The sequence below is a fragment of the Pristiophorus japonicus genome, chromosome 12 (assembly GCF_044704955.1).
Source record: "Pristiophorus japonicus isolate sPriJap1 chromosome 12, sPriJap1.hap1, whole genome shotgun sequence".
Lineage (NCBI taxonomy): Eukaryota > Metazoa > Chordata > Chondrichthyes > Pristiophoridae > Pristiophorus > Pristiophorus japonicus.
This window is the reverse complement of record NC_091988.1, coordinates 105,588,548-105,612,510: the sequence shown is the minus strand read 5'-3', so window position 1 is coordinate 105,612,510 and position 23,963 is coordinate 105,588,548. Positions and strand designations below refer to the sequence as shown.

General features: G+C 45.4%; 1 protein-coding gene across 1 annotated transcript in view; it reads left to right on the top strand.

The window, feature by feature from the left end:
- The window catches only part of plxnd1 (plexin D1), a 94,412-nt gene that overhangs the window by 58,278 nt on the left and 12,171 nt on the right, over nt 1-23,963 (top strand). Inside the window, 7 exon segments of the mRNA XM_070895833.1 lie at nt 848-1,004; nt 1,485-1,588; nt 4,113-4,176; nt 6,521-6,555; nt 12,374-12,478; nt 22,117-22,280; nt 22,659-22,806. Of these exon segments, the coding sequence (XP_070751934.1) occupies nt 848-1,004; nt 1,485-1,588; nt 4,113-4,176; nt 6,521-6,555; nt 12,374-12,478; nt 22,117-22,280; nt 22,659-22,806 (777 nt within the window).

The window sequence follows — 23,963 nt, the reverse complement described above, 5'->3', positions numbered from 1 at the left end:
GGCCTCGCTGACAGGAGAGTGTAATTACAGAGTGACAAGTTTACAGAGAGTTCCCATTTAACATTTTATAATTAGAGAATACTTTAGCTAGATATGACTGTTGGTGATATTAGGGAACCACCCCCTAATCTCCATTTTCTGATAATTTAACTACAGTGGGACAGGGATATTAAATAAAAACATTGCAACATTTGTGGCTGAATGTTTAATCACTTCTAGACACCAATCGCCTCATTCCTTTTCAAGAAGGCAGTTCATTAATTGATAGTGTACTACAATGTGCCTGCTTCACTTGGTCCAGCTCAGTGGGATATATTCTCTCCTGTGAAAAAATGTACACAGCAGAAATCTTTTACAAATGCTGCAAAACACATCAAATCAAAGCTGTTGTGATCGGGAACGCACTGCCTGTAAGGGTGGTGGAAGCAGATTCAATAGTAACTTTCAGAAGGGAATTGGATAAATATCTGAAGCAATAACATTTGCAGAGCTATGGGGAAAGAGCAGGTGGAGTGAGATTAATTAGATTGCACTTACAAAGAGCTGGCACAGGCACGATGGGGCCAGTGGCGGCCTCCTGTGCCGTATGATTCTATTATTCTAAAATTTTCTAAGGGGCAGAAGACCCCAAACCTCACCCGCCCCAGAATAGAAATCCAGTGCTTGATATACGTAAGTCACCTCTAACTGGTCCAGCCCAAGGTCATCCCATCAGTCTGGGCAGGATTCAAGCCCAGGTCCCAGGCCAGAAGGTCTGATGCCTCCCCCACAATCCCCTCACTCCTACCCCAGCATAATGTAGCCAATATAAAAGATGTGGCATCTCTCTGTCACTCCACTCCAACAGAACCTCAACGTGTCTTTCCAAGTGTACGGCATGGACTCCATCACGGTCCGGGTCATGGACAGCGACTCCGTCAGCCAAGTCAAGGAGAAGATTCTCGAAGGGTTTTACAAGAATTTGCCTTTCTCCCAGTGGCCCAGAGTGGAAGATGTGGATCTGGGTAAATGATTTATCGTGTGTATATCTTGTTAAATAAAGTGGGACAGAGCGAGAACATGTCCATTGTTTCGCTCTCCACCTGAAAAGATCATTTCCGAGGTCCTCTCTCGGTTCTCTGACAGCACAACCGGCCCCTCAGTCTGGGCACAGTCTGAGCCCCAGGGACTGGGCCCGGTGCAGTGTGCGTCAGTCCCAGGGGGCCCGGTGCAGTGTGCGTCAGTCCCAGGGGGCCCGGTGCAGTGTGCGTCAGTCCCAGGGGGCCCGGTGCAGTGTGCGTCAGTCCCAGGGGGCCCGGTGCAGTGTGCGTCAGTCCCAGGGGGCCCGGTGCAGTGTGCGTCAGTCCCAGGGGGCCCGGTGCAGTGTGTGTCGGTCCCAGGGCCAAAGACACATGAGAGGTGCACTGGATGATGACCCACCAATGGTGTGTTTGACACACAAGCTTGAATTTAATTCTGACAAATCTCCCATTTCTTATTGGTAGAGTGGTTTGCGTCAAGTAGTGACAGCCGCATATTGCGAGACCTGGACAACACCTCCCTTGTAGAGGATGGCCGAAAGAAACTCAATACCATGGCCCACTGCAAGGTAAGAAACAGCCAGCGAGAGTTCTTGCCACAGTTTCTCCGTCACCCTTGCAGGTGCTGGCCTTTGCTGGGGTACCGATTTGTGAGTGTAACTGTCTCATCTAAATGTTCTTTTTTAAGCATAAATGAATGTTGTCAGCTTACTTTCCCCAATAGAACATTACAGACAAGCTTGATCCCCTCACCAGTCTCCCTCAGACAATTACTGACCGCCCCCACACCCCCTCCCCATCTCCCCAGTTTGTTTACCTGAGACACTGACTGACCCACCCAGTCTCCCTCAGACACGGACTGATCTCTCAGTCTGTCTCCTTTAGAAACTGACTGACCTGCTATGTACTTCCAGCATTCAACCTTTTCTAAGCCTTATTTTTGTTCTTTGCAAATTAACAGGTCCTGAATAGACCTCGGGCTTCCTTCTTTCAATTGGGAATATTGGGAAGATTGAAGCCATTGTCTTCAGCTCCTGCTACCGAATCCATCCCTCTCCCCAGCCACCTTCTCAGTCTGAACCTCGGCGTCCTATTTGACCCTGAGCTGAGCTTCCAACCCCACTATCCTGACTACCTTCAAGACCGCCTACTTCCACCTCTAACATCACCCGACTCCGTGCCTGCCTCCGCCCATCTGCTCCTGAAATACTCATCGTGCTTTTCTTGCCTCCAGACTCGACTATTCCAATTCCCTCCTGGCCAGCCTCCCATCTTCCACCCTCCAAACTTATCTTCATCCAAAATTCTGCTGCCGCATCCTACCTTGCACCAAGACCCGTTCCCCTATCACCCCTGTGCAGGCTAGCCTACATTGGCACCTGGTCCACGAATGCCTCAATTTCAAAATTCTAATCCTCGTGTTTAAATTCCTCCATGGCCTAGCTTCTCCCTATCTCTCTCTGTAACCTCCTCCAGACCTACAACCCTCCAAGATCTCTGCGCCCCTCTAATTCTGGCCTCTTGCCCATCCCCCACTTCCTTCACCTCACCATTGACGACCATGTTTTCAGCCATAAGAACATAAGAAATAGGAACAGGAGTAGGCCATACGGCCCCTCGAGCCTGCTCCACCATTTAATACGATCATGGCTGATCCGATCATGGACTCAGCTCCACTTCCCTGCCTGCTCCCCATAACCCCTTATCCCCTTCTCGTTTGAATAAATTTAAGACAGAAATAGACAATTTCTTAATGTCCCAGCTTCCACAGTTCTCTGAGGCAGCGAATTCCACAGATTTACAACCCTCCGAGAAGAAATTCCTCCTCATCTCAGTTTTAAATGGGCGGCCCCTTATTCTAAGATCATGCCCCCTAATTCTAGTCTCCCCCATCAGTGGAAACATCCTCTCTGCATCCACCTTGTCAAGCCCCCTCATAATCTTATATGGTTCGATAAGATCACCCCTCATTCTTCTGAATTCCAATGAATAGAGGCCCAACCTACTCAACCTTTCCTCATAAGTCAACCCTCTCTTCCCCAGAATCAATCTAGTGAACCTTCTCTGAACTGCCTCCAAAACAAATATATTCTTTCGTAAATATGGAAACCAAAACTGCACGCAGTATTCCAGGTGTGGCCTCACCAATACCTTATATAACTGTAGCACGACTTCCCTGCTTTTATACTCCATCCCCTTTGCCATTGGCCTTCCTGATCACTTGCTGTACCTGCATACTAACCTTTTGTGTTCCATGCACAAGTACCCCCAGGTCCCGCTGTACTGTGGGCACTTTGCAATCTTTCTCCATTTAAATAATAACTTGCTCTTTGATTTTTTTTCTGCCAAAGTGCATGACCTCACACTTTCCAACAATATACTCCATCTGTCATTTTTGCCCACTCACTTAGCCTGTCTATGTCCTTTTGCAGATTTTTTGTGTCCTCACACATTGCTTTTCCTCCCATCTTTGTATCGTCATCAAACTTGGCTATGTTACACTCGGTCCCTTCCTCCAAGTCGTTGATATAGATTGTAAATAGTTGGGGTCCCAGCACTGATCCTAGTTATCCCACTAGTTACTGGTTGCCAACCAGAGAATGACCCATTTATCCCGACTCTCTGTACTCTGTTAGTTAGCCAATCCTCTATCCATGCTAATATATTACCCCCAACCCCGTGAACTTTTCTAGCCATCTGGGCCCTAAGCTCTGTGATTCCCTCCCTAAGCCTCTCTGTCTCTCCAACTCTCTCCTACTTCAAGATGCTCCTATCAACCTATCTCTTTGTCCAAACTTTGGTCACCTGCCCTAATGTCTCCTTATGTGGCTCACTGTCAAACATCGTTTGATAACACTTCTATAAAGTGTCTTGGGACGTTTTACTACGTTAAAGGAGCTATATAAATGCAAGTTGTGGTTGAAAGTACGAGAAGGTGGTAGAAATGTTTTCATTTGGGTGAGGACCGGAGGAGGTTAATGGTCAGAGCTGCCCTATTGGTGGCTGTTGTGTCGGTGTGTGTTATGTGATTGTTAGACGCTGGCTGGACACAGTCATGACCATATTGACTTCTGACCTTTCGACTGTCTCCAGGTCCCTGATGGAGCCTCATTAGCCATGAGCTTGAAAGACAAGTGGGACGGCACACTGGGACGAGGTATGTTTGACTGAAGCCTAAACTCCAAGGCTTAGTTATATGAAGGGTTACAGAACCATACAGAGGGGTAAATACAGGTCTGTGAATAGTGCAGAAGATTGGTATCGAAGATTAAGGGGTGATCTAATTGAGGTGTTCAAGATGATTAAAGGAATTGATGGGGCAGATAGAGAGAAGCGATTTCCTCTGGTGGGGAGAGTCCAGAACAAGGAGCATGACCTTAAAATAAGAGCAAGGCCATTCAGGGGTGATGTCGAGAAGCACTGCTTCGTACAAGGAGTGGGAATTAGCCCTGCAAATCAGTTCCACCATTCAGTGAGATCATGGCTGATCTGTATCTTATTTCCATCCACCTGCCTTGGCTCCATATTCCATAATACCCTTGGCTAGTAAAAATCTATCAATCTCAGACTTAAAATGATTAGTTGAACTAGTATCTACTGCTTTTTGCAGGAGAGTTCCACACTTCTACCACCCTTTGCACGAAGATGTGTTTCCTAACTTCTCTCCTCAACGGCCTGGCTTGTCCTCAACCCCCATCAGTGGAAAAAGTTTCTCTCTCAGTTCCTTTCAAAGTCCCAAACACCTAAATCAATTCACCCCTTAATCTGTATTCCAAGGAATACAAACCTAGTTTATGTCATCTCTCCTCCTAATCTAAACCTGGTAACATTCTGGGGAATCTGTGCTGTACTTCTTGCAAGGCCAGTGTCTACGGTGTGGTGCTCAGAAGTGCTCAGTGCTCCAGGTATGGTCTAACCAGGGCTTTGTATCGCTCCAGCAAAACTTCCCCCCCTTTATATTCTAGCCCTTTAGTTATAAAGGCTAACATTCCAATTGCCTTTTTGATTATTTTTTTGTACCTGACTGCTACACTTTAGTGATCTGTGCACATGGACCTCCACTGTTCCTAGCTTTTCATCATTTCCTCATTTTAAAAAAATACTCAGATTTATTCTTTTTTGGTCCAAAATGGATGACCTCACACTTATCTGCGTTGAAATCCATCTGCCACAGTTTTGCCCAGTTACTTAGTCTATCAATGCTTATTTATAATTTTATGCTCCTGTCTACACTACTGACGATAGCTTCAATCTTTGTGTCATCGGCAAACTTGGATATACGGCTCTCTATTGTATTATCTAAGTCATTCATAATTATAGTCTATAGTTAAGGCCCCAGCACAGATCCTTGTGGGACACCACCGGTCACTTCCTTCCAATTCGAATACAGGTATACACCCATTTTCCCGACTCTGTCTTCTACCATCTAACCAATTTGCCTTCAATTCCATGCGTTTTAATTTTAGCTAACAGTATGGAGGGTTATTGAACCAAGGTGGGTAGCTGGAGTTAAGATACAGGTAGAGCGTATGAAATCCGGAAACCTCAGAACGGAGGCTGTTCTGTATTTCCGTATTTCAGAATGTAATTTTTTTGGAATTTTTTTTTGGTGTTTTTCCCCTCCCGAGGCCCAACTCGCAGCGGTAATCGGTTTAAAAAAAAATGTCCGGATTTTGGAACATTTTCCGGATTCCGGACACTCAACCTGTACAGAGCAACCATGATCTAATTGAATGGCACAACAGGCTTGAGGGGCTGAAAAGCTTGTTCCTGTTCTTGTATGCAATGGGGTAAATGCAGGTACATATACTATTCAAAAAGTGCAACCTGTTTTTGAAGATATTCTCTCCCCCCCCCCCCCCCCCCCCCCCTGCCACGCCCGGCCTCTGCCTGTCTCATTCTGAAACTGGCTGTGAGGAGAAACAGGAGATAGTCTGGGGAGTGTCTCACTCTTACTCCCAAAGATTTCAGAGGATTGGGATACATACCTCCTTCCTCAACTATGGGCACTGGAGGGACTGGAGTGCTTCATCACACCCCCCCCCCCCCCCCCCAAAATAGAATTTTGATTTATTTTGTTAAGTTTCCATTAATTTGGGTTTAAGCTACAGTTTTATTAGTTGTGTTCCTTTTAGGAAGGGGGCACTTGCTTCCTTTTTAATCGGTGATGGCAATTGCCATCAATCATCGAAATTACCAAAAGAGTTGCTCCTCCCGTGTCCTGGCAACCTGCTGCTCCTCCCGTGTCCTGGCAACCTGCTGCTCCTCCCGTGTCCTGGCAACCTGCTGCTCTTCCCGTATCCTGGCAACCTGCTGCTCCACCCGTATCCTGGCAATGTGTAGCAATAATGAAAATCAAGCAACCTTTATTCTTTCATCTTTGTTCAATTCCTCTTGAAGGAACTGCCTCTGTAGAATGATAAATGTTGTTAAACTTAAATTTGAGTGGACCCTGTTTAAATGTGTGCTTTAAATTATCACCCATTTTAATTGTTTTACAGTGAAGGATTTGGACACTGAAAAATACTTCCATTTAGTGAGTACTCTTCCCTTATTCTCTGTATAACTGACCGTATACGATAACCATTTGCAACCAGCTGCAGCCTTTCTGTGGCATGCCCAGCTGAGGGACCAAGATGTAATTCAGTGCACCGTGCCCAGCTCTCTGGCAAAACCTGGGCAGGGTGATCGCAGCCTCCCTCAAGCTACTGACAAACCCTGTTATAAATGGAACTCTGTCACACATGTATCTGCTCCATGACCTGTCTTCCTGTGGTTGAGTGACTGCCCTCACTTGGTGATTGTAGTCAATCCACTCCCCCGATATTTGAGCAGATTTATGATTGTAATGTCAGTATCACTGTACATCAGCTGGCAAAGAGCAAATCTGGTCTGCCCAGGGAGACAGACTGAGGGCCAGAAATAGTTCACACGCTCAGACTCTCAACAGGAGGTTCTGAGGGGCTCATATGATGCGCTTGGATCAATAGAGTGTGTACATAGTGAAGGTCGCTTCTATAACTACATTGAAATTCCAAAATAGGACTGTTTATTTTTATAAATAACAGGGTCAATATTTTTTAAGTAAAAAGAACCAAAATATGGAACCACCAGAAGAGAAATATAAGCCTGAAAAAAAGAAAGCTTGGGCTGAGGGCTGGGCTGGGAATAGGCCTACTGGCCTAGGGCTGGGCCTGGACCCATGTCTCGGTTGGAGCTAGGTCTAGATCTGGCCCAGCGTTTGAGGCTAGACCTGGTTGAATCTCGCTGTCTACCCTCCTTCTGTCTAATATCTGATATTGAATGGGCTGGTGATTTCTTAAAAGGGAAAAAAGATTTGGAAAAAAAGAATGAATGGTGCTGTGAGAAAGACACAACTATTTCACTGCAGGATTCTGGCAAATAAATTAGGGAAATAAGTTTAAAAAAAACATAGAATAATCATCACAGGGGATTTAAACTACCCAATATTAATTGGACAGAAGGTAAAAGGGATACGGAAATGGAGTTGTTACAATGTGTACAGGACTTCTTTCTAACCCAATATGTAAAAAGCCCAACAAAGGAGGATTCACTATTGGATCTAGTAATGGGGAATGGACCAGAGCAGGTAAGAGAAGTAAAAGTAGGGGAACATCTAGGCACCAGTGATCGTAATATAATGTGCTTTAAAATAATAATTGAGAAGGACATAAGACCAGGGTAATAGATTGGAGAAAAACTGATTTTGGGAGGCTGAGAATAGAACTTGAGAGAATAAAATCTACAACAATATTGGCAAACAGCAATGGGAAACATTTAAAACAGTGTTCAACAGAATCTAGGAAAAATATATTCCGCTAAAAAAGAACAACTAAACACTAATGAGATGCCATAGATGAATGAAACCATACGGGGAAAATTGAGGGTAAGGAAAGAGGCATACTCTAAGCACAGGAACAGCAAGGGAGGGAGGGCATGATGAGGGAGAATATGCAGAGATTAGGAGAGAAGTCAAAAAAATATTTAGGAAGGCAAAGAGGAACTACAAAAGTAAGTAATCAAGGAACATAAAACAAAATAGCAAAAATATTTTACAGGCTGTAGGGTGCTTTGTGTGCCCCGTGTATCTATGACTCTCCCTTGAGTCGACCCATGCTTTAAAACTCCCCGGTTCGGGTGTTTCCCTTTGGACGGCAGGAGTTTTTGCCAATAGTTCCTGCCTAGCTCGTCGATTACCGGGTAATCCCACACAGAGAGAGACCAAGGTCAGACAGGTCTTCTCCTATTCCCGATGTGCAGCGTCCCCAGCGGGATTACTGTTTAACCCGGCCCTGAGCGGATGTCACCCGGTTGGTCTTCCGAATTATACACCAACCACAAGCCCCACAACCCCCAAGTTCGGACCCAAGGAGTTACTGTGATTAGATTATAATTGACTCAGACAAAACTAAATGGTTCAGGTTGGTCAAAAAGCGATTCCTTTTATTACACTCTCAAAACGGCAACTCCTACTCCCCTCGCTTACGGCTTAAAGAGTAGGTAACTGTGGACACGAGCTTAAAACCTCAGACTAAATACCCACCCTGTTGGTTACGCTGAACCAACCCCCTTCCCAGAATCTAAGACTAGATAATGGAAACTCTTCGAACTAAACCACTCTCCTGGTTTGGTCAGAACCTACACTTGGAAGCTTCCTCATACGCACACAAGTCTTATCCTGCATCTTGGACACTTGTTCCTCAGCAGCTAAACACGCTGGCGGTCTTGGGGATTTCCAGAGGTGTATGCTGGATATAATTACCAGCCCTTGTCGTTGATTCACGCGGTCCTGGATCCGTTCGACTCTAAGACAAAACTGTACCTAACAGAGGCATGCGATGAGGCCTAGAGAGTTATGTTCAGGAGGTGCGGCGTGGCACTCACTTGGAAGATTCCTGGAGAGTTGACGGACGCGTAGCCACGCCGGGAACCCCATTCCAGATGGTAGAGAAAAGTAAGCCACTGAATCCCCCAAAGTTCAGCATATTTATACCCCGTTAATACACAAAACTGGCTAGGCAATTCCTGGTTACCATGGCCACAGAGATGCTAGTTGGTCTTCCTGGTGACATCTCTGTCTTTGATTGGTCTACTTGATGAACACAGTGGTAGGCCATTTCTGTAAATGAGCAGATCTCGAAAGTGCTAACTGTTGAGTTCTTGACTGCTCCTTCATTGAAAGAGTCCAGAGGTGTTACATTTGGCCTGCAAACCTCATTGTCCATCCAGACATCACGGCCCCATGGACAAAAGGGGTTTTTCCACAAATCTCTCTCAGTTCGAAATGAGAAAGCCTCTGCCTTTCATGACATCAGCGTAGAGACTGGTCCCATGGCAACTCAAAAGACATGCTGCTCCTGCTATACTTCACAGAAACCAAAAATCAGTCCTTTTAAAGTCCAAACTCCATTTTGAAACGCAGCCCATGTGTGTCTCCATTTTAAAAGGATACAGTTCCATTTCAAAAGTCCAAAAATCCTTCCGGCCCATACACACACTAATGTTGGCACCGGCCAAAATCCTTCCGGCCCATACACACACTAATGTTGGCACCGGCCAAATCCTACGACGGTCGAGATGGGAATAGACCAACGGGATAATACCATAGGCAGTGATAGAGATGGCAGAAATATTAAATAATTACTTTGCTTCAGTATTTACCAGGGAAATAGAACAGGTGAACATGACATTGGATCATGAGATTAGTAATGAGATAACTGCAATTAAAATAAAAGAAATATGTTAAGTAAACTAATCAAACTCAGAGGAAAAAAACCCTAGTCTGGATGGATTACATCCGCACATTTTAAAAGAATCTAGGGAAGAGATAGCAGAGGCACTACGACACATAATTAATAATTCGTTAGAAAAGGGTGCAGTGCCAGAGGATAGGCTAACATAATACCTGTATTTAAGGAGAGGGATAAAACATGTCCAAGGAACAATAGATCAATCAGCTTAACATCGGTGGTAGGAAAAATAATGGAATCCCTACTAAGAGAAAATAGAAGAACATATAGAAATCAAAATATAATGTATAGTCAGCATGGATTTCAGATGGGAAAAGATGCTTGATCAACCTCATTGAATTTATTGAAGAGGTAACAGAGAGAGTAGACAATGGTAATTCAGTAGATGTAATTTATCTAGATTTTCAAAAGGCCTTCGATAAGATAATAGACCGATGAACAAGGTCAGAGAATGCAGATTCCATTCTGCTACTTGTCAGGGGGACAAGTAGCAGAATGGATCGCTAGCTGGATTCAAGACAGAAAGCAGAGAGTAGGGGGTAAAGGGTAGCTGTTCACAGTGGCAGAAGGTGGGTAGTGGTGTTCCACAAGGATCAGTGATGGGACCACTGCTGTTCACAATTTATATTAACGATTTACACTTTGGAATCAAAAACACAATTTCTAAATTTGTGCGTAATACCAAATTGGGATGGATAGTCAATACTAAGGAGGATTGCAGCAAATTACAGGAAGACATTAATAAACTTGTAGAATGGGCAAATAATTGACAAGTGAAGTTCAACACAGATAAATGTGAGGTAGTACGTTTTGGTGGAAGAATAGGGAGGTCACTTATTACTTGGAGGGTGCGAGTCTGGGTGGGGTAGAGGAACAAAGGGATCTCGGATACAAATACACCAATCACTAAAAGTAGTGACACGGGTTAGCAGGGCCATAAATAGCAAACCAAGCACTAGGGTTTATTTCTAGAGGGATAGAATTGAACAGTAGGGAAGTTATGCTAAACTTGTATCTAACCTCGGTTAGACCACACTTAGAATACTGCGTGCAGTTCTGGTCACCATATTATAAAAAGGATATAGAGGCACAAAAGAGGGTGCAGAGAAATTTACAAGGATGATATCAGAACTGTGAAGGGTATACATACCAGGAAAGGATGAACAGGCTGGGTCTCGTTTTGCTTGAAAATAGAAGGCTGAGGGGTGACATGGGAGGTGTTGATGGAGTGGATACAGAGAGAGTGTTTCCACTTGTGGGGAAGAGCATAACGAGAGACCATCAATATAAGATCGTCACCAAGAAATCCAATAGGGAATTCAGAAGAAATGTCTTTACCCAGAGAGTGGTGAGAATGTAGAACTCACTACCACAGGGAGTGGTTGAAGTATATAGTATCGATGCATTTAAGGGGAGGCTGGACAAGCATCTGACGGAGAAGGGAAGAGGGTTACGCTGATAGATTTAGATGAGGAAAGATGGGAGGAGGCTCGAGTGGAGTATAAACACCGGCATGAACTGGTTGGGCCGAATGGCCTGTTTCTGTGCCGTATATCCGATGTAATCCTATGCAATTACCATTGGTGGCCGTGCCTTCTGTTGCCTAGAACTCCTGTTGCCAAGCTCTGGAACTCCTTGCCAAAACCTCCTCGCCGCTCCACACCTCTTTCCTCCTTCAAGACGCTCCCTAAAACCTACCTCTTTGACCAACCTGCACTAATTTCTACTTATGCAGCTCTGTCAAACTTTTCTCATAATAATCTTGTAAAGCGCCTTGGGATGTTTCATTACGTTAAAGGTGCTATATAACTACAAATTGTTGTTGTAAATCCAGCCCTGACTGCCAGTTTGAAGTGTCCTGTCTGCTGGCTGTAAGGACCATATATAGAATGAGTTTGAGCTGTCTCATTCAGTACCCAGTGCCCTAATTTGGGAGTAATTTACCGCTAAACTGCTAATGTCACAGGACAGTTGTTCTTGGAAATGAAAAAGTGTCTCTCCTGGTTCAGAGGGTGGAGTTGAGGAGCATTGTGTGAGCAGAGTAAAGGAAGTTTTGATCTGAATGCAACACGTACTGTACCTGACTCCGGAGCGTTTAATGCTGATAGTGAGTGCAATATATTTCAGTTCTGCTCCAAGCAACCCGAAACCACCCCGATCTTCCCTGATCTGCCCCGACCCGCCCCCAATCTCCCCCACCCTCCCCCGGTTCTTCCCCACTGTCATGTATGTAACCTTCATGTAACAACACTGTGCACTGTATACACCTAAGAAATGCACACCTTGACCACGGGGTGAACTTGTGGGAGCGACTCCTCACCTGGTCAGCCAGGTATATAAAGGGAGGTCCCACGCAGGGTCAGCACTCCTTGGTCCTGTGAATAAAGGTACAGGTCACAGAGTGACCTTGTCACCAGTATGTGCCTCGTGTTGATTTACAGTAGAGTGTAAGGACACAACACCCACGATCTCCCCCGGCCCGGCCCTGCCCCGCCCTCCCTCTCCCCCTCCCTGACCCAGACAGGACTGTGTTGTCTCGCCTCCTGATCAATCCGAATCTTTCTCCTCTTATTTCCCAACCAGGTGCTTCCAAATGATGAACTGGTTGAAAGCAAGAAATCTCACAAGCACAGCCAGCGGAAGAAGGTTTTGCCGGAGATCTACCTGACCAGACTCCTCTCCACCAAGGTACAGAGTTTGTGCAATTCAATCCTGCTCTACCACTGCCAGAGAGCAGTCGCTTTCCCCGAACGGCAATGTTTTCACCGGGGCCCATGCTGCCCCTGCTGATTGCACGGATTGACGTGTGTACTTGTCTGCGTGCATAAATGCATCTACATATGTACATGCTTGCTTCACGGTTTGTGTGAGCAGGTGAGAGTGTGCAGGAGCCAGTTTGGGTGTGTGCAAGCCTTGCATTGGGTGTGTGTAAGTGTAGGTATCTATGTGTGTGGTCTTCACTGCTCCCCAATATATTTTGGTAGGAAGAACGAGGAGAGGCAATATAAACTAAAGGGTACAATCCTAAAGGGGGTGCAGGAACAGTGAGATCTGGGGGGATATATGTGCACAAATCATTGAAGTTGCCAGAACAGGTTGAGAAAATGGTTAAATAAACATATGGGATCCTGGGCTTCATAAATAGAGGCATAGAGTTCAAAAGCAAGGAAGTTAATGATGAACCTGTATAAAACACTGGTCTGACCTCAACTGGAGTATTGTGTCCAATTCTGGGCACTGAACTTTAGAAAGGATGCGTAGGCCTTAGAGAGAAACATAGAAACATAGAAAATAGGTGCAGGAGTAGGCCATTTGGCCCTTCGAGCCTGCACCGCCATTCAATGAGTTCATGGCTGAACATGCAACTTCAGTACCCCATTCCTGCTTTCTCGCCATACCCCTTGATCCCCCGAGTAGTAAGAACTACATCTAACTCCTTTTTGAATATATTTAGTGAATTGGCCTCAACAGGGTGAGGGTGCAGAAAAGATTTATGAGAATGATTCCAGGGATGAGGGACTTCAGTTACGTGGATAGACTGGAGAAGCTGGGGTTGTTCTCCTTAGAGCAGAGAAGCTTGAGAGGAGATTTAATAGAGATGTTCAAAATCATCAGGGGTCTAGACAAGGTGGGTAGAGAGAAACTGTTCCCATTGGCGAAAGGGTCGAGAACCCATGATTGGCAGAAGAACAAAGGCGACATGATTACCTAGGATTACATGGGATATACGGCACAGAAACAGGCCATTCGGCCCAACCAGTCCATGCTGGTGTTTATGCTCCACTTGAGCCTCCTCCCGTCTTTCCTCATCTAAATCTATCAGCATAACCCTCTTCCCTTCTCCGTCAGATGTTTGTCCAGCCTCCCCTTAAATGCATCGATACTATTCACTTGTGGTAGTGAGTTGCACAATCTCACCACTCTCTGGGTAAAGATGTTTCTTCTAAATTCCCTATTGGATTTCTTGGTGACTATCTTATATTGATGGCCTCTAGTTATGCTCTTCCCCACAAGTGGAAACATTCGCTCTCTATCCACTCTATCAAAACCTTTCATCATTTTAAAGACCTCTGAGGTCACCCCTCAGCTGCCTTTTTTCAAGAGAAAAGAGACCCAGCCTGTTCACCCTTTCCTGATCTGTTTACCCTCACATTTCTGGTATCATCCTTGTAACTCTTCTCTGCACCCTCTCCAGTGCCTCTATATCCTTTTTATAATATGGTGACCAGAACTGTACACAGTACTCTTAAGTGTGGTCTAACCAAGGTTAGATACAGGTTGAGCATAACTTCCCTACTTTCCAATTCTATCCCTTGGTTTGCTATTTATGGCCCTGCTAACCTGTGCTGCAACTTTTAGTGATTGGTGTATTTGTATCCGAGATCCCTTTGTTCCTCTCTCCCACCCAGACTCGCACCCTCCAAGTAATAAGTGACCTCCCTATTCTTTCACAAAATGTGCTACCTCACATTTATCTGTGTTGAACTTCACTTGTCAATTATTTGCCCATTCTGCAAGTTTATTATTGTCCTCCTGTAATTTGTTGCAGTCCTTCTCAGTATTGGCTATTAGAAATATAGAAAATAGGTGCAGGAGTAGGCCCTTCGAGCCTGCACCGCCATTCAATAAGATCATGGCTGATTACTCCCTCAGTACCCCTTTCCTGCTTTCTCTCCATACCCCTTGATCCCCTTAGGGCCATATCAAACTCCCTCTTGAATATATCCAATGAACTGGCATCAACAACTCTCTGCGGCCGGGAATTCAACAGATTAACAACTCTGAAGACGTTTTTCCTCCTCTCAGTCCTAAATGGCCTACCCCTTATCCTAAGACTATGTCCCCTGGTTTCGGATTTCCTCAACATCGGGAACATTCCTCCCGCATCTAACCTGTCCAGTCCCGTCAGAATCTTATACGTTTCTATGAGGTCCCCTCTCTTCCTTCTAAACTCCAGTGAATAAAGGCCCAGTTGATCCAGTCTCTCCTCATATGACAGTCCAGCCATCCCTGGAATCAGTCTGGTGAACCTTCGCTGCACTCCCTCAATAGCAAGAACGTCCTTCCTCAGATTAGGAGACCAAAACTGAACACAATATTCCAGGTGAGGCCTCACCAAGGCCCTGTACAACTGCAGTAAGACCTCCCTGCTCCTATACTTAAATCCCCTAGCTATGAAACATAGAAACATAGAAAATAGGTGCAGGAGCAGGCCATTCAGCCCTTCTAGCCTGCACCGCCATTCAATGAGTTCATGGCTGAACATGCAACTTCAGTACCCCCTTCCTGCTTTCACGCCATACCCCTTGATCCCCCGAGTAGTAAGGACTTCATCTAACTCCCTTTTGAATATATTTAGTGAATTGGCCTCAACTACTTTCTGTGGTAGAGAATTCCACAGGTTCACCACTCTCTGGGTGAAGAAGTTTCTCCTTATCTCGGTCCTAAATGGCTTACCCCTTATCCTTAGACTGTGACCTCTGGTTCTGGACTTCCCCAACATTGGGAACATTCTTCCTGCATCCAACCTGTCCAAACCCGTCAGAATTTTAAACGTTTCTATGAGGTTCCCCTCTCACTCTTCTGAACTCCAGTGAATACAAGCCCAGTTAATCCAGTCTTTCTTGATAGGTCAGTCCCACCATCCCGGGAATCAGTCTGGTGAACCTTCACTGCACTCCCTCAATAGCAAGAATGTCCTTCCTCAAGTTAGGAGACCAAAACTGTACACAATACTCCAGGTGTGGCCTCACCAAGGCCCTGTACAACTGTAGCAACACCTCCCTGCCCCTGTACTCAAATCCCCTCGCTATGAAGGCCAACATGCCATTTGCTTTCTTAACCGCCTGCTGTACCTACATGCCAACCTTCAATGACTGATGTACCATGACACCCAGGTCTCGTTGCACCTTCCCTTTTCCTAATCTGTCACCATTCAGATAATAGTCCGTCTTTCTGTTTTTGCCACCAAAGTGGATAACCTCACATTTATCCACATTATACTTCATCTGCCACGCATTTGCCCACTCACCTAACCTATCCAAGTCACTCTGCAGCCTCATAGCATCCTCCTCGCAGCTCACACTGCCACCCAACTTAGTGTCATCCGCAAATTTGGAGATACTACATTTAATCCCCTCGTCTAAATCATTAATGTACAATGTAAACAACTGGGGCCCCAGCACAGAACCCTGAGGTACCCCACTAGTCACTGCCTGCCATTCCGAAAAGTACCCATTTACTCCTACTCTTTGCTTCCTGTCTGACGACCAGTTCTCAATCCACGTCAGCACACTACCCCCAATCCCATGTGCTTTAACTTTGCACATTAATCTCCTGTGTGGGACCTTGTCGAAAGCCTTCTGAAAGTCCAAATATACCACATCAACTGGTACTCCTTTTGTCCACTTTATTGGAAACATCCTCAAAAAATTCCAGAAGATTTGTCAAGCATGATCTCCCTTTCACAAATCCATGCTGACTTGGACCTATCATGTCACCATTTTCCAAATGCGCTGCTATGTGATCCTTAATAATTGATTCCATCATTTTACCCACTACTGAGGTCAGGCTGACCGGTCTATAATTCCCTGCTTTCTCTCTCCCTCCTTTTTTAAAAAGTGGGGTTACATTGGCTACCCTCCACTCGATAGGAACTGATCCAGAGTCAATGGAATGTTGGAAAATGACTGTCAATGCATCCGCTATTTCCAAGGCCACCTCCTTAAGTACTCTGGGATGCAGTCCATCAGGCCCTGGGGATTTATCGGCCTTCAATCCCATCAATTTCCCCAACACAATTTCCCGACTAATAAAGACTTCCCTCAGTTCCTCCTCCTTACTAGACCCTCTGACCACTTTTATATCCGGAAGGTTGTTTGTGTCCTCCTTAGTGAATACTGAACCAAAGTACTTGTTCAATTGGTCTGTCATTTCTTTGTTCCCCGTTATGACTTCCCCTGATTCTGACTGCAGGGGACCTACGTTTGTCTTTACTAACCTTTTTCGCTTTACATACCTATAGAAACTTTTGCAATCCGCCTTAATGTTCCCTGCAAGCTTCTTCTCGTACTCCATTTTCCCTGCCCTAATCAAACCCTTTGTCCTCCTCTGCTGAGTTCTAAATTTCTCCCAGTCCCCAGGCTCGCTGCTATTTCTGGCCAATTTGTATGCCATTTCCTTGGCTTTAATACTATCCCTGATTTCCCTTGATAGCCACGGTTGAGCCACCTTCCCTTTTTTATTTTTACGCCAGACAGGAATGTACAATTGTTGTAATTCATCCATGCGGTCTCTAAATGTCTGCCATTGCCCATCCACAGTCAACCCCTTAAGTATCATTAGCCAATCTATCTTAGCCAATTCATGCCTCATACCTTCAAAGTTACCCTTCTTTAAGTTCTGGACCATGGTCTCTGAATTAACTGTTTCATTCTCCATCCTAATGCAGAATTCCACCATATTATGGTCACTCTTCCCCAAGGGGCCTCGCACAACGAGATTGCTAATTAATCCTCTCTCATTACACAACACCCAGTCTAAGATGGCCTCCCCCCTAGTTGGTTCCTCGACATATTGGTCTAGAAAACCATCCCTTATGCACTCCAGGAAATCCTCCTCCATCGTATTGCTTCCAGTTTGGCTGACCCAATCTATGTGCATATTAAAGTCACCCATTATAACTGCTGCACCTTTATTGCATGCACTCCTAATTTCCTGTTTGATGCCCTCCCCAACATCACTACTACTGTTTGGAGGTCTGTACACAACTCCCACTAACGATTTTTGCCCTTTAGTGTTCTGCAGCTCTACCCATATAGATTCCACATCATCCAAGCTAATGTCTTTCCTAACTATTGCATTAATCTCCTCTTTAACCAGCAATGCTACCCCACCTCCTTTTCCTTTTATTCTATCCTTCCTGGATGTTGAGTTCCCAGCCCTGATCATCCTGGAGCCACGTCTCCGTAATCCCAATCACATCATATTTGTTAACATCAATTTGCACAGTTAATTCATCCACCTTATTGCGGATACTCCTTGCATTAAGACACAAAGCCTTCAGGCTTGCTTTTTTAACACCCTTTGTCCTTTTAGAATTTTGCTGTACAGTGGCCCTTTTTGTTCTTTGCCTTGGATTTCTCTGCCCTCCACTTTTCCTCATCTCCTTTCTGTCTTTTGCTTTTGCCTCATTTTTGTCTCCCTCTGTCTCCCTGCATAGGTTCCCATCCCCCTGCAATATTAGTTTAACTCCTCCCCAACAGCACTAGCAAACACTCCCCCTAGGACATTGGTTCCGGTCCTGCCCAGGTGCAGACCGTCCGGTTTGTACTGGTCCCACCTCCCCCAGAACCGGTTCCAATGGCCCAAGAATTTGAATCCCTCCCTGCTGCACCACTGCTCAAGCCATGTATTCATCTGCGCTATCCTGCGATTCCTACTCTGACTAGCACGTGGCACTGGTAGCAATCCCGAGATTACTACTTTTGAGGTCTTACTGTTTAATTTAGCTCCTAGCTCCTTAAATTCTTTTCGTAGGACCTTTTTTTTTACCTATGTCGTTGGTACCAATGTGCACCACGACAACTGGCTGTTCTCCCTCCCATTTCAGAATGTCCTGCACCCGCTCCGAGACATCCTTGACCCTTGCACCAGGGAGGCAACATACCATCCTGGAGTCTCGGTTGCGTCTGCAGAAACGCCTATCTATTCCCCTCACCATCGAATCCCCTATCACTATTGCGCTCCCAATCTTTTTCCTGCCCTCCTTTGCAGCAGAGCCATCTACGGTGCCATGAACTTGGCTGCTGCTGCCCTCCCCTGATGAGTCATCCTCCCCAACAGTACTCAAAGCAGTGTATCTGTTTTGCAGGGGGATGACCACAGGGGACCCATGCACTATATTTCTTGCACTGCTCTTCCTGCTGGTCTTCCATTCCCTATCTGGCTGTGGACCCTTCTCCTGCGGTAAGACCAACTCACTACACGTGATACTCACGTCATTCTCAGCATCGTGGATGCTCCAGAGTGAATCCACCCTCAGCTCCATTTCCGCAACGTGGACCGTCAAGAGCTCGAGGCGGATACACTTCCCACACACGTAGCGCCCAGGGACACCGGAAGTGTCCCCGAGTTCCCACATGGTACAGGAGGAGCATATCACATGGCCGAGCTCTCCTGCCATGCCTTAACCTTAGATACACTTAAATTGGTAATAACAATGTTACAGTTCACTTACTGATATAAAAAATAAAAGAATAGCTACTCACCAATCACTTACCTCATTGGCTGTGACGTCACTTTTTGATTACTTTCTACTTCTATTTTGCTTTCTCTCCCGCTGGGCCTTTTATAGGCTGCTCCCCTCTCACCAACTGCCGCTGGCTCTCGATCTCCCGCTGGGCCTTTTATAGGCCGCTCCCCTCTCACTAACTGCCGCTGGCTCTCGATCTCCCGCTGGGCCTTTTATAGGCCGCTCCCCTCTCACCCACTGCTGCTGGCTCTCGATCTCCCGCTGGGCCTTTGATAGGTCGCTCCCCTCTCACCAACTGCCGCTGGCTCTCGATCTCCCGCTGGGCCTTTGATAGGTCGCTCCCCTCTCACCCACTGCTGCTGGCTCCCGATCTCCCGCTGGGCCTTTTATAGGTCGCTCCCGCCTCTCACCAACTGCCGCTGGCTCTCGATCTCCCGCTGGGCCTTTTATAGGCTGCTCCCGCGTCTCACCAACTGCTGCTGGCTCTCGATCTCCCGCTGGGCCTTTTATAGGTCGCTCCCCTCTCACCAACTGCCGCTCGCTCTCGATCTCCTGCTGGGCCTTTTATATACCATTTGCCACCTTCACTGTCTGTTTTACCTGCATGCCAACTTTCAATGACTGATGAACCATGACACCCAGGTCTCGTTGCACCTCCCCTCTTCCTAATCTGCCGCTATTCAGATAATCTGCCTTCGTGTTTTTTGCCCCCAGAATGGATAACCTCACATTTATACACATTATACTGCATCTGTCATGTATTTGCCCACTCACCTAATCTGTCCAAGTCACCCTGCAGCCTCTTAGTATCCTCCTCACAGCTCACACCGCCACCCAGTTTAGTGTCATCTGCAAACTTCGAGATATTACACTCAATTCCTTCATCTAAATCGTTAATGTACATTGTAAAGAGCTGGGGTCCCAGCACTGAGCCCTGCGGCATGCCACTAGTCACTGCCTGCCATTCTGAAAAGGAGCCGTTTATCCCGACACTCTGCTTCCTGTCTGCCAACCAGTTCTCTATCCACGTCGGTACATTAACCCCAATACCATGCGCTTTGATTTTGCACACCAATCTCTTGTGCGTGACCTTGTCAAAAGCCTTTTGAAAGTCCAAATACACCACATCCTCTGGTTCTCACTTGTCCACTCTTTTTTAAAAAAAAAAAAATCCTCAAAAAAATTCCAGAAGATTTTATCAAGCATGATTTCCCTTTCATAAATCCATGCTGACTTGGACCAATCCTGTCACTGCTTTCCAAATGCGCTGCTATTTCATCCTTAATGATTGATTCCAACATTTTCCCTACTACTGATGTCCGGCTAACCGGTCTATAATTACCCGTTTTCTCTCCCTCCTTTTTTAAAAAGTGGTGTTACATTAGCTACCCTCCAGTCCATAGGAAGTGATCAGAGTTGATAGACTGTTGGAAAATCATCACCAAAGCATCCACTATTTCTAGGGCCACTTCCTTAAGTACTCTGGGATGTAGACTAATTTGGTGTCATCCACAAATTTAGAAATTGTATTTTTGATTCCAAAGTGTAAATTGTTAATATAAATTGTGAACAACAGTGGTCCCAGCACTGATCCTTGTGGAACACCACTACCCACCTTCTACCACTGTGAATAGCTACCCTTTACCCTGACTCTCTGCTTTCTGTCCCGAAGCCAGCTAGCGATCCATTCTGCTACTTGAACCCTGACTCCACATTCTCTGACCTTGTTCATCAGCCTATTATCGTAGACTTTATTGAAGGCCTTTTGAAAATTTAGATAAATTATATCTACTGCATTACCATTGTCTACACTCTGTTACTACTTCAAAAAATTAGTAAAGTTGGTCAAGCAGGACTTGAAATCCATGCTGACTATTTGTTATTATATTTGTGGTTTCTAGATGTTCTATTTTCTCCTTTAGTGGGGATTCCAATATTTATCCTACCATCGATGTTAAACTGACTAGTCTGTAACTCCCTGGATATGTTCTATCTCCCTTCATAAATATAGGTATTATGTTAGCTATCTGCCAGTCCTCTAGCACTACACCTTTTTGTAACGAAGTATTAAATATGTGTAGTAATGCCTCTGCTATCTCATCCCTGAATTCTTTTAAAATGCATGGCTGCAATCCATCCGGACCAGGGTTTTATCCTCTTGAGTTTGATTAGTTTATTTAATAATATCCCTTTTTTTTAAAGTGCATTTATCGCATTACTCATCATATCATCCATTTCATGTCCACCTGTTCTATCTCCCTGGTAAACACCAAAGCAAAATAATGCCATCTCCCTATCGTTACCTGTGGCATTATCCGGTCTGTCCTTTAATGGCCCTATTCCCATCCCAACCTTCCTTTTTTATTGATGTGCCTGTAAAATATTTTACTAGTATGTTTTATGTTCCTTGATAATTTAATTTCATAGTTACTCTTTGCCTTCCTAATTGTTTTTTGACTTGTCTCCTAATCCCTTCGTGTTCTCTCTTATTATGCACTCCCCTGCTGTCTACGTACTTAATGGATGAGGAAAAACATTTTTACACGGCGAGTGGTTAGGATTATGAGAGAGTGGTCGTAACAGATTCAATCGTGGCTTTCTAAAGGGAATTGGATAAGTACCTGAATGAAAAAATAGCTGGGCTACGGGGAAAGGGCGGAGGAGTGGGACTAGTTTAAGTGCTTTTGCAGAGAGCTGGCACAGGCTGAATGGCCTTCTACTGTGCTGTAACCATTCTACGATTCTAACACCAACCCCAGACACCAATTCATCACATTCATCCCCGCCTCCCCCTCTCCCAAGACACCAATTTACCACCGGGACAATCCTCATTCACTGCCTCTGCCTGCTCCTCATCTGCATTCCCTGACACTCTGTCAGAATATGACTGCTCTGTAACGTGCAATGCCTCCTCTACCTAACACTGCTGTATGAATCTTTTAACTTCTCAGGTAATTCTCAGAGACTCTCTTTCAAGCCTCTCTACGATCTGTCCGAGAAGGTTTAAGCATGGCTGCAGGACCAGCAGTACAGGCTGGGATGTCAGGACTCACTCTGTTGTTCTTGTTTATAGGGCACGCTGCAGAAATTCCTGGACGATTTGTTTCGCGCTGTGCTCAGTATCCATGCAGTGAAACCTCCCTTTGCTGTGAAATATTTCTTTGATTTCCTGGAGGAGCAGGCTGAGAAACGAGGCACCACTGACCCAGACACCCTGCACATCTGGAAAACAAACAGGTATTAGCAGCTTTTACTGTGTCACTTGGTGCATTCTAACAGACCTGTCCATCAGATCAGAATATGACTGCTCTGTAACGTGCAATGCCTCCTCTACCTAACACTGCTGTATGAATCTTTTAACTTCTCAGGTAATTCTCAGAGACTCTCTTTCAAGCCTCTCTACGATCTGTCCGAGAAGGTTTAAGCATGGCTGCAGGACCAGCAGTACAGGCTGGGATGTCAGGACTCAGACTCTGACATGTGGGCTACTCGTCGAGCTAAGCAATGGATCTTCTCCAGCTGCAGGCTCACTGCATCCTGCAGTCACTTTACTATTCTAAAGCCTTATTCTCATGTGATTGTAGAAGTGATGAACGATTCCCCCTTCTCTTCCAGCTTGCCTCTACGTTTTTGGGTGAATATTCTGAAGAATCCGCAGTTTGTTTTTGACGTGGAGAAAACTGACCACATGGATGCCTGTCTGTCCGTAATAGCCCAGGCTTTCATCGACGCCTGCTCCATCTCCGACCTGCAACTGGGCAAGGTACAACCTCCGACCAACCCAGTCCGAGCAGGGGGTTATATACTACAATCTAATGAAGGGGCTTGGGGGTTTATATATAAAGTAACACATACCTGGGAGTGAGGTACAGGCTGCAATCTAATCGTGGGGTTCGGGGGGTTTATATATAGAATAACAGATACCCGGGAGTGAGTTACAGGCTGGAATCTAATCGAGGGGTTCGGGTCAGGTTTATATATAGAATAACAGATACCCGGGAGTGAGTTACAGTTTGGAATCTAATTGAGGGGTTTATATATAGAATAACAGATACCCGGGAGTGAGTTACAGTTTGGAATCTAATCGAGGGGTTTATATATAAAATAACAGATACCCGGGAGTGAGTTACAGTTTGGAATCTAATTGAGGGGTTCGGGAGGTTTATATATAAAATAACAGATACCCGGGAGTGAGTTACATGCTGGAATCTAATCGAGGGGTTCGGGTGGTTTATATATAAAATAACAGATACCCGGGAGTGAGTTACAGTTTGGAATCTAATCGAGGGGTTCAGGGGGTTTATATATAAAATAACAGATACCCGGGAGTGAGTTACAGTTTGGAATCTTATCGAGGGGTTCGGGAGGTTTATATATAAAATAACAGATACCCGGGAGTGAGTTTCAGGCTGGAATCTAATTGAGGGGTTCGGGTCAGGTTTATATATAAAATAACAGATACCCGGGAGTGAGTTACAGTTTGGAATCTTATCGAGGGGTTCGGGAGGTTTATATATAAAATAACAGATACCCGGGAGTGAGTTTCAGGCTGGAATCTAATTGAGGGGTTCGGGTCAGGTTTATATATAAAATAACAGATACCTGGGAGTGAGTTTCAGGCTGGAATCTAATCGAGGGGTTCGGGTCAGGTTTATGTTCGAGATTCCAACAGCACTGCGCCTGTAGGTGGAGTTTGAGGTGACGGTATATGACAATCTGATTACAGAGAGAGCCCCAAACATAATGTGGAGATCCACCTAGCTTCACTCGATCCCCATATCACCTCAATCAAACTGAAATTGTCAGCTCCAAGGAAGCAGCGATATGAAAAGGGCAAAACCGCATGTGCAGTACCAGTAAATAAACGAAGAAAGGGCTTGCATTTCTGTAGCACGTCTCCAATCACTTCTCAGCCAAAGA